Source organism: Apteryx rowi, unplaced genomic scaffold (genome assembly GCF_003343035.1).
Source record: "Apteryx rowi isolate R43461 unplaced genomic scaffold, aptRow1 scaffold_170, whole genome shotgun sequence".
NCBI classification, from domain to species: domain Eukaryota; kingdom Metazoa; phylum Chordata; class Aves; order Apterygiformes; family Apterygidae; genus Apteryx; species Apteryx rowi.
In genome coordinates this window covers 101,310-112,555 of record NW_020447975.1, presented here as the reverse complement: position 1 = coordinate 112,555, position 11,246 = coordinate 101,310, and the positions used below count along the sequence as shown (strand labels likewise).

Below are 11,246 nucleotides of genomic sequence, written 5' to 3'. Positions count from 1 at the left end.
GGTTCCTCAGCCTTGTCCAGGATGTCCCAGCTCACAAGGGTCCCCCAGCTCATCCACAGCACCTCATCTTATCCTGGTTACCCCAGATTACATGGAGACACCYAGCCTGTCCAGGGTTCCCCCAGCCCTCTCCAGGGAACTGCAGCTCTTCCAGGGTATCCCRGCTCATCCAGGATGCCCCAGCCTCATCCRCGGTCCCCCAGCTCACCCGCAATTCCCAGGCTCATCCAGGGAGCTACAGCTCTTCCAGGGTGCCCAGCTCATCCAGGATATCCCGGGTCATCCAAGGAACTGCCAGTTACGCAGAGTTCCTCCAGCTCATCCAGGGTGCCCCAGGTTCACTGGCTCATCCCRTGTATCCTGGCTCTTCCAGGGTACCCCGGCTTGTCCAAGGCACCCTCACTTGTCCAGGGCACCACAGCTCTTCCTCTGCCCATGAGGTTCGGACCGTGCGCTCAGGCAGCGCAGTACGGCCATGCCCTTCTGATTACAGCACCACGGAAGAGCAATTTGTGGCACAGCCAGGATAAAACGGCCGATTTTCCTGTAGGGAGGTGAAGGTTTGATGATGCTGGAGCGTTATTTGATGGAAAGGCTTCCGCAGAGTTGTTCTGCAGASGCAGAGGAGAATAATCTTCAGACATCAAGGTGAAAGCACGTCCAGAGCATCCCTGTGCTTGAGTACCACCAGACATTAATGCATTTTAGCATTCATCAGAAGTGCTGTGGGAGTTTAATTTTGCTTTGTCATGCAAAAGTTAAAAATAGTTGCACTTAATTCAACACTTAAAGCTTTTCATCCTGCTTTTGTGCTCACTTTGCAGCCACTGACGGCCTTCTTACAGGGATGTGCCAGTTTTTCTTAATGATGCTTTGCCTTTCTGTACTGCCTCCTCCTCCCTTCGGAGTCTAACTTTGTTGTTACTCCACAGATCTCAAACCCAAGAAATGCACCATCAGCCAGGAAAGCACAGGCTATGGGCAGGGACACAGACTTGGCTTCTGTCCTTGCCTCTTCAGAAACCTGGTGTATGACCTCACATATYTGGCCCCATTTCTCCGTGCTTTGTTTGCTATCTGAGTTTCTGCTTCTCAAAGCACGGTCTGTGACCACTGCACAGAGCAAGACGGTCCTTTTCCAAGATCACTTGAAACATGCTCTCTCCCCTAGTCTTAAACAATTCTTGAGGGATGGTTGAGGAGGGGGAAAGAAACRCTCAACAGTACAAAACTGGAGTCATTGACCACGCTAGCCCACAGCAGGCTGACACTTTGACTTCTGTTGTTACTAGGCATGGAGCAGTCAAGAGCGAAGACACCTTCAAGACTTCTCAGTTTCATTTTGATCTGTGGTTCTACTTCACTCTGCAGAACTGGGTGCTGGACTTTGGGCGTCCCATTGCGATGGTGAGTGTGACGGAGGCAGGCCCACTGGGCGTTTGCGCTTGTTTAGGATATAGAATAGCAGAGTTGTGACGGTTTGACCCAGAGCTTCCCCTGTAGGCTGAGGGACTGTTTCCGTGCACTGCCTGCCTTCACCAAAGTGACATCCTTGAGTATGTTTTTGAAATCAGGACCACTGTGACATATTGGTGCGAATAACTGTTACCAAGCATGTTGCTCAAGTAGCAAGGAAGGTATCTGGGAAACTTGGTTCCAAGTCACTTTTCCTGCAACTTTGTTTTTGTTACATAAAAACTAACTACAGAGGTTTATGCCGTTCTTCTCCACACCCTGCCTGTAGGTCTTGAGTTTAGGAACTGCTGAGACTCCTGCTCTCCAGATAATGCATGGCAGGACAGAACTGGTCTTTGCCTTCAAAGTATGTGGGGGTTTTTTGTTGTCGTTGCCAACATCTGAACATGACAAAGTGTTATACACAGAATGCATTGATGTAGGATTCCTGAGTGCCTTTTTCACCTGGCCACGCAGCTTCACAGAGTCAGCTTTTGGTAGCACTGCAAGAGTGAATGGCTGAGATTTAAATACACTGTTCATTTAGTGCATATTTCCAAAATATGTTTTAGCTATATGTACTGCAAGAAGAGTTAATCAACTTTGTTATTAACTGCTATGTGRAGTCAAGTCAGCCAGTTGGCTGTTAACTCAAACCATAACAATTAGGAAACAGCAGCAGTCTAAAACAAAGACTTTCTCTCTCACTGTCTTTCAGCCAGTTACTGGGGGCTGCAGATGTTTTGAAAGTAAAACGCAGTAATTGCCCACTGGGTCATGAGAATGTACTGAGGTGCTTCTTTCCCCTCTCCTCAGATTATTCTACCTTTGGAGTGGTTTCCACTAAACAAACCAAGTGCTGGAGATTATTTCCACATGGCTTACAATGTTATCACACCATTTCTTCTGCTAAAGGTAAGCCTCAAAGCACAAGTGTTTCATTTTTGAAATATTATCTGTAAAACCAAGACACATAATACGGTTTTCTGAAAGACAAGAATTTCTCAGACGCTTGTTGAACAAATGTTAGTTACTCACAAATTCCTGCAAATGAGCCAGTCCTCCTGTAGGTTAGAATTTTTCTACTCCAGAAAGAATTTAAGGTACTATCTCTTAAGGAGCAAGGCAGTGACCATCTCCCCACCCTTCTGCATACTGACAAAAATGTTTTCAGCAAGTCTTACAGCAGCCACTCCTAGGCCACAGAAAGATCATTTAGTCTCTCTCTCTCTCTCATTTTTAGGCAGTTTGTATATCATGAACTAGTGGGAGTCCAGACTGGTTTCTCTGCCTGTTTTTTRTGAACTGAAGCAAACATGGTCAGACTGGACTCTGTATGTGACCCTTTCGAGTCAGCCTCCAGCCTTTAACAGAAGCACAAGTTCCAGGAGAAGGCTGCAGAAATTTAAGCCCAGAAAAAATCATTTTGCWTATTAATCATATTTCCTGCATATACAAAGCAGATTATTTCCCACAGTAACTCCAGCTTCAGTGGAATTCTGAGTCCTTTACCCTGACTGAGCTAAAGCATATTTTTAAGATGACATCCATCCATGATTTAAAGACCTTAACAAAGCTGGAACTATTGTAGATTTTTCTAAATTGTTCAGTGCTTAATTACACTTGCTCTTTGACATTAGAATTATATCTTTAGCTTAAATTTATCTAGCTTCAGCTGCCAGCCACTGGATCTTGTAAACCATTTACGAGGTTAAAGAATGTTGTATCATTAGAAATCTTCTTATATTAAATACTTAGCAGCCAGAAGATCTACGAAAGCAATTATAAATATATTTTAACCTTCATTAGCTAGAAGTTGAATTATGTCCTGAGATGTAAATGGTTCTCTCTCTCCTGAGTCTGGGAGTTTCTAAATGCCATTATGGCCAAAAAAAGAATATTCAGTATCCAGTCCTTTGGGGGATTTGRAGCGTACGAAACTCTCGGTCTGATCTGTCACAGTCTGACACAACTGATTTCTACAGGTTACGTACTCATCAGGTTAAAATTTGCTGTCTTTGGCTTCCTTGGCAGCAGAGCATGAAGGACTGGTACACACAAAAAAAGCCATTTGTTATTCAGGATACATTTCTCTTGTCCAGTGTCCTCTCGAAGGCAGTGTCCAACCTTTTCCTCTCGTCAGACGAGAGCTTTCCTGAGCCTTTTATTCTCCTCGCCTATCTGTGAGTCTTTTGACATTCATACAGCAGTTATAGAGAAAGGGAAAGTTAACCCTCAAAATTAAATACAAATAAGGAGCTTTTCAGTGCATATAGAGACCATCTATGAAGGGCTGCAAAGCTGATCTGGCAGCGCAGAGATGGGAAGGCAAAGGTTGCCCCTGCTGATCCTCCAGCAGGGCTAGACTGACGCATTCACTCTGACCCTGAGTTTCTGAGGCYGACTTAGCATTTCCTCTTAATGCACCTTCCTCACGGAGGCAATGAGATTTTGGGAAAGTGGGGCTCACTTCAGACAACCAAGCCATGCATGCTTCTYTTCTATGAAATGACCGCAAAAGTAGTCACATTGCTGTTTTCTCTTAGTAGGTCTCTGCAGTTCATTCTCTGAGGCATAAAGAGAATGATTAAGCTTTCCATCTCCTGGGTCCCAAATCACAAAGTACCTTAGTTGAGATTTATGCATTTTGAGGTCTTCCCACTTTGCAAGTTAAGTGGAGGGTTCCCTTCCAGATAGATCTTACTTCTCTTCCCCAGTCTGGCTTGCATGAGCTTGCCTCAGGCTCTGGGTCATACTGGGGCTGCTCCACATCAGCCACACGTACCTGTGTCCACCCAGACCTAAGCAGACCACAAAATGGTATGGGGAGTACTCCATCATTAAATTTGACTGCTGGTACTCAAAACGGTTGCTTCACTCCCCAACCTGTTTATTGGTGAATAGATTTTTTCTATATATTAGTTTGGTTTAAATGAAGCTTCCTCTTTAGAAACAAATGCACAGAGAACCATGAGTCAGATTCCATTAGGGAGGAAAAAAAAAAATCTAAACGGTCCAAAAAGGGACCTTTGAAAAACATCTAGCAGAGAATTATAAATGAACAAATGTCCCTTAACCAAAGGAGTTAAGGGCACTGCGCTCTCAGCTGGAGTGATGCTAGAGGTTCTTCTCACCACTGGAGGGCACAGAGAGGCTTTCAAATAGATTTAGCAAAGGCACTACAGAAAGCAGCTGCCTTATTGTTCCTAATTAATCATGTTTTTGATCATATCTGGTGAATAAATTGCTTTGAGTACTGTATTAGAAATACTGGATGACTGACTCAGTCTGAGCATTGACTCTAGTAAGGGGTGCTGCTTGCAGAAAGGTTTAACAAGGCCACAAAGTCTGTTTTCGTTGTTGCAAAAAGGGATAGAAGTGCATACCCAAAACGGAAAGCCACATAGGCTAATGGAAGTGCGTCAGAGATGTGTGTTGGGGTCATAACCGCAATAAGAGAAGCGCGCTCCCTTCAGGTCCAGTCACACTGGTTTGTCCATGATGGGCTATGTTTATTTCCCAGTTGGGGTGCTAACAGCTGTGGACAGCAGCTCAGATCTGCTACGGCAACATAACCTACAGTATTTTTTACAGGCTTTTGCTTGGTTTTAGATTATTTTTGCTAGCCACGATTAAGTTAGGGCAGAATTGGTTACAGCGTCGTGCTTCTCTCCTCATACCTCCTCACTCTTCAACACGTCTCTATATTTTTAGCTCATTGAAAGATCCCCTAAGACCTTACCAAGATCAATGGTGTACGTCAGCATCATCATGTTTGTCATGGGAGCAAGCATCCACTTGGTTGGAGACTCTGTGAACCATCGCTTGATTTTCAGTGGCTACCAGCACCATCTGTCTGTAAGAGAGAATCCAATCATCAAAAACTTGAAGCCAGAGACACTGGTAAAGAGGCTGTGTTTTATACAAACACTTAAAAATATTAATTGCTTGTTCTTATTTAGTAATGTACTGTTCCTTGTCATTTTAAATCTGTTTCATTGCATTTCAGATTGATTCCTTTGAGCTGCTGTACTACTACGATGAGTATTTAGGTCATTCAATGTGGTAAGCATTTTACAGTGTATCTAGTGGCCTCAGAACATGACACAAGGAAAGGCAAATCTGTTCTGTTCATAGCCTAATTGTAAAAAAACAAAACACAGCTGATGAGATATGGTTAGGGGTAATATTCTTGTAGCTAGTGGGATTACAGTGGATTTCTCCCTTTGAAAATTGCCTGTTCCCACTATTCCATCTCTGTCATCCTCACTGATATTTCTAAGACGTGCAGTTTGACAGTTGCAGTGAACAGAGGAACAGCTCCTCTCTTCTCTCCCCTTAGTGGCCTCTTTTATGGGATGCCCAGATGAAGAGACAGTTTATAGTGCAAGTTTAAGGATTCTGCAAGCTCACTGACTGTGACCACCCGTGTTTTTGCTCCTCTGGAGGTTGACTCTAAAACAGCTTGGTTTTGCCTAGTTTCTCCAGGATGCTCTAGACACTTGCTCGTTTTCCTCCTTTATCGTGCATCCAATTAGCACCCCTCCAGCTAGACCAGAGGGTTGCTCGTGTAGCTAGACCAGTGCCACCCAGTGACAGAGGCTACGTGGTCCCAGTACTCCCAACCGTGCTGATTCAGGGAGTCCAGTTAGGTTCAAGTTCAAATTTCACCACCATGGCAGCACTGTTGCCAGCAGCTGATCCTAGCAGCACTTGGTCCAGTTTGACAGTAGGCTTAATCCAGTGCAACTCCAGTTCCGTCTGCATCCTACTTAGAGTATATCTAGCCCTTGTGCGACCACGTGTGATGCTGAATCAACTTGCTAACCCCAACAGCCAAATAATCCTAGTCGCTACATGGTTGTGCTGTTGCTAGATTCTGCATGAGAGCAGGATCACGCTTTAGAACAGAACTGCACCCTTGGCCCCAGAGGGCAGGTTCACTCTGGGGGAACAAGCATCTGCACTCTGCACCCAGCTGCTATTTTAGCCCTGTGTGTCTGAACCAGACTTAGCCTCAGCTCAGGCAGGTTCCTCCCCCGCCCCAGGCACTCAGCACACTTTTGCTAGAGCATGTTTGCCTGTTTGAACGTGCGTTTTTTGCAGAACGGTGCTGGCTGCCTCYAGCCCCCCAGGACAGGCCTTGACAATCCCATTTCCACATGAAATGCATGTGGAGATAAGCTGTTATGGCGAGTGTTTGAGTGGAGGGCTGCGTCTGAATCAACAAGGTCAGGCTCCTGCGCTGTTGCAGGCATGCTGATCACCTGCTTGTGCYGCTGCAGGCTGCATCAGGTCCAGGTCCGCGTCCTCCTGGCTGGTGTGGCTCTTGCAGCCAGGCAGCGATGGTGGCAGAGCAGCAGCTGTCGGCGTAGACATGTCCCATATCCTGGGTGGGCTGATCTCACTGCTCTGCCTGTACTGAAGACCCCGGAGAGAACTGTCTGTCCCTTTATCTGCTGCCAGATAACCTTAGGTCTCTCTGATGTACAGAGGAAAGTCCTTCTCCCATCAGGCTACTTCAGATTTCTCTGCTGTTCCCCAGGAACTACAAAGCAAGCAAATTCCATTCCTTTAAAAAAGGGCTCTGTTAGTTTGTTTAAATCCTGGTCCACGTCCTGCTTTCCTGTGGTTTAGCTTTAGCACAACACAATGCGCTTAAACAGCTTTTGGAGTCTGGGAGCGTAACAAATGCAATTGTTCGACCGGGCACTTGAACCCGGTGTTTGACCTAATCAGCAAACTCTGGCTTTTCCTGCAAGAGCCCCAGAAGTCTAATTGTCTTCAGAAGCGCTCTGCATAGTGAGGACAGACAATAGCCCCACACTTGGCCCTGCCAGGCCTTTGGCTTTTATTGACACAATGGTAATCTCATAGCGACAGCTGTGACACTCGCAGGGAGGCTATAGCCTTACAGCCACCGTGGTCATAGCGTGACGCTATGGAGTTAGGCCCTACGGTTTTTGCAGGCGGTCCAGTTACACGTTGCTTCAGCAACTCGAGTCTTGGCTGGCCTGTGCTTCTGCTCTTTGGCCAAATGCATTCGTGGGCTCAGTACAGGACTTGTCTTCATGCAGCATTTAGATTTGGGGGGGGTTATCAACGCTTGTCTGCTGGTGAAAGATTAGCAGAGCAAACGCATGTTTGGAAGCTGAGGGCTAGTCTACGCTGAAGTAATGCGAGCAGAGTCAGTTACCACAAGGATCTCAGTTCCCTTGTTGCTTCTGAGACCATAACGTAGACATAACGGATGAACACCTGCGGAAAACCAGCCAGGCCCTGATACAGCGGTGAAGGCTCCAGGACTTAGTACACCGAGGTGCTGTTTTTCAGAGTCACAGCCCTGACAGGAGGTCTGTTTCCATTCACAGGTACATCCCTTTCTTTCTGATACTGTTTATATATTTCACTGGCTGCTTCACTCCTGTTGAAGAAGAGAGCAGGATGCCAATGGCTGCATTGCTCCTGATAGGGCCAAGCAGCCTTTATTACTGGTAAGTGCTTTTTGTCCTTTCTGGACAGGGGAGGGATGAAGAGGGCAGCAAGTGCTCGAGGCACAGTGCAGGTGGCTCTGCCGCACGCAGGCAGAGGCTCTCCCTTCTCCACAGTGGAATTTGCCGCAGCTTCTGCTGTGCAGGTCTCTGAAATCAAATCAAATCAAGTCTGTTGAAATTTGCAGTCTGTTTAGCCTATGCAAGTTGTCTGGGCCTGAGCTCAGCTGGGCCAACTTTAGCTTCCTCTCTCGGTGTGGTGCACTCTGTCACTGCTGGGTGCATTTCTTCATCCATGTTGTTCCCCACTGACTAATGAAGCGGGAGCAGGTAGGTTCAGCCCAGCTGGTTCTGCAAGGGCAGCACCCTCTTTTTGGAAGAGGCAAGGCCTCAGCTCTGTGCTGGCAAAGGCCCTATGAGTCRCAAGTAAATTTTTCATCCAGGAAGCAGCACAGAGGAGCTGGCTATACTCAGCAAAGGAAAGATCATCTGTGAGCAATGAAGAGCTGCTTCTTTGGGCACTGTGGGGCACCTCTCCATCCTACATAACCCTTCTACTGGTGGTCCTGACACTGGTGTATTCTGGAGACAAGTCCACTCCCTTTGCTTCTGGCACTGATTCCACCCTGCACCAGTTGCTCCAAACCCACCTGATTAGCAGTCAAGCCAGTATTTTTCCTCCTCTGTCTCAGGAATCCTGATACAGGATATTCTTATCTCTGGAGCTCAGGCTTTCAGCCTCCATAGTATTTGCTGTCTGTCCCCTCTTTAAAGCCTGCTAGTCACTGTTAAGGGAGCCTGTGTTCTTTGAAGATTTGGGGGTGGTCACCTGGTGCCTGCAGCTCATCCACCTGATCTCAGGTTGTTCGTGGTAACAGAGATTGTCTCGTCAGTCATCTGGAGGTTTTACACAGAGCCCAGACCATTTGCGTGACAGCCTTACGCTGCCTCTTCGGCTCACCCTGCGGGTCCAAATAGCCTTTTGAGAGAGGTCTTATTTATTTCCCATTTTCATTAGCCTCATCTTCCCAAATGGTTTCCCTGATGGCAGTCAAACAACTTGTCATTCATCTTCAGAGACAATGTTCTCTTGCCTGTGGCTTTACCCCCTGCTGAGACTGTTTTTATACAGTAAATTAATTTTTGATAGTCAAAAGCATCAGGATGATTTGGTCAGTTCCCAGTTACCCCATTGCACTTCCTTTAAATACATCAGCATGAAACTCTGCAGTTTGCGTGCTAGCAATTTAAGAACAAGCAAGCATAATTCCTTCACTTCTTCCYGTCAGCCTGGCAGTTTCTCAATGCAGGTCTATTTAAGGAGACACCCATTTGCTAACCACCTGCCCCTGTGGATGGGCTCCCTCAAGAGCTATCATCCCAAATGTCTGGTTTCCGGTGTTCCTGATGAGCTTGCTGCCTCTTTGGACTCCCCCAGACTGAGAGCACTGTACTGATTCATGCTCAGGGGTCTGCGCAACACAGGAGGGGGGAAAAAAAAGGAACTGGTAATGATTATTCCCCATTTCTTGTAGATAAGAACTAGAGAACTCATCATGCAGCAGGTCTGAAGGAACATGAAAGAGTAGTGCCTCTTGATGTAGCACGTAATTACAGCTGTGGGACTCACTGCCACAGGAAACTTGGGGAGCGAGTAGCCTCAGAGCAGACAGACAGACTGACTGACTCAAGGAAGACAAGTTCCCCGTGTGGCTGTCAGACAGGACAGCCCAGACGCAGCCTGCAGATCAGGAAGCCTCTGAGCAGCTGATTACCAGGCAGGAAGGTGTGTCGGGGAAGGGTAACTCGCTTTGCTGGCTCGCTAACACCCTTTTCCTTAAGCAACCAAGACTGGCCACTGCCAGATACACCACAGGGAGAAATGGCTTTTTGGACTAATAACCACATGCATCCGTGTATCCCAGTCAGATCCCAACCAGGGAGGAGGTGGTATTTATTATTTCAACCCTGAGCTTAAGAGYGAGCCCTCCCATGCTATATGCTGGGGCTCCGCACAGAGAAGGCATTGAGAGTACAAACTCCCCGTGTAATTGCGCTGTCCTTGTTTAAGACTCTTTGGCTCCCTTGTTGATTTGACCAGGGACCTTTATTGTGATCCTTAGAAAATACCTTCTCTGCCGTTCCTCAGTTTCCCTGGGTAAAACGGGGAGCAGATGGCTTTTACTGTCACCGGAAGCAATTTGGGCAGATTGATGAAGAGCAGCGTGCAAGAGCAGCACTGCCCTGTAGCAAAGYGGTGCCACGTCCGCGGGTTAGTCCTGCCGTCGGTCCCCACCTGAGCCCCTTTCCCTCGCCTGGTGCCTTAGAGACGGAGCCTGGCCTCAGGTTTGCATTTAAGCTTCCAGTTCACAAAGTGAGACCATCGACTTTAAAATCCCATGTTGGGTACACATTTCTGTACCTGTTCTATTGATAAATTACTGATAGGAAACTTGAAAACGAATCAGTTTAAAAGATGGCAGTAGAGAGCAGCGCAGCTTTGCTTACCTAGACGCAGAGCAGGGAGAAGGGGCCGAGCGTGACGCTGGCCGTTCATTTGCACAGATCTCATACGTACTTACCTCTCGCAGCACCAGTCAGTCAGGTAGGTTTCATCATGGGTGCTCAAGTGCTTGGCTTGCAGATCTGCCCCAGGAAAGCTTGCTAGAGAGCAGAACGGTTCTTCAGGCACAACACAGCTGCCTGAGCAGAAGACGAGGGCCTTGGCTGTTAGCAGCAGGGCCAGTTCCTGCCGTCAAGGTCACAGCTCCCACGAGAGGCTCCTGGAGGGACCCTGGCGTGAGACGTTTCACCCATGTAACGCTACAAGAGCTGGGTGCTGCTGCTGCTCTGTGCTTCCTCCCAGCGGGCACTAATGGGTATTTTTGCTTTGTAGGTATCTCGTGACAGAGGGTCAGATTTTCATCCTCTACATTTTCACTTTCTTTGCCATGATGGCTTTAGTGATGCACCAGAAACGCAAAGGACTTGTCCTGGACAGCAATGGGCTTTTCCTGTTCTACTCCTTCATCATAACATTGGTCCTAATTGCCGTTTGGGTGATTTGGCTGTGGAATGACAAAATTCTCAGGAAGAAGTACCCTGGCGTGATCTATATCCCCGAGCCATGGGCATTTTACACCCTGCACATGAACAACCTCCATGCAGCAAAGGAAAGTTTATAAGTTTTGATATTTTAGAGTGATTTGAAGAAAAAAAAAAAACTAGTTTTTCTAACGTAGACGTATTTCAAATAAATTACTGACCAACGTTCGCTGCAAGGCATATTGTGTGTTAACC

The 11,246-nt window shown here is 46.9% G+C and overlaps 1 protein-coding gene across 2 annotated transcripts; it reads left to right on the top strand.

The window, feature by feature from the left end:
* The first annotated feature begins 6 nt into the window (after positions 1–6).
* Positions 7–11,216, top strand: CLN6 (CLN6, transmembrane ER protein). 2 transcript variants are annotated; one of them, XM_026060755.1, is made up of 7 exons: positions 7–648; positions 1,293–1,407; positions 2,272–2,370; positions 5,170–5,358; positions 5,465–5,520; positions 7,827–7,949; positions 10,843–11,216. In XM_026060755.1, the coding sequence occupies exons 1-7, from the start codon at positions 566–568 to the stop codon at positions 11,129–11,131; spliced, it is 954 nt and encodes a 317-aa protein (XP_025916540.1). In that variant the 5' UTR covers positions 7–565; the 3' UTR covers positions 11,132–11,216. The 2 variants fall into 2 exon arrangements, with proteins under 2 accessions (XP_025916540.1, XP_025916539.1); XM_026060754.1 differs by having other exon boundaries at positions 572–1,407.
* The last annotated feature ends 30 nt before the right edge of the window (positions 11,217–11,246 follow it).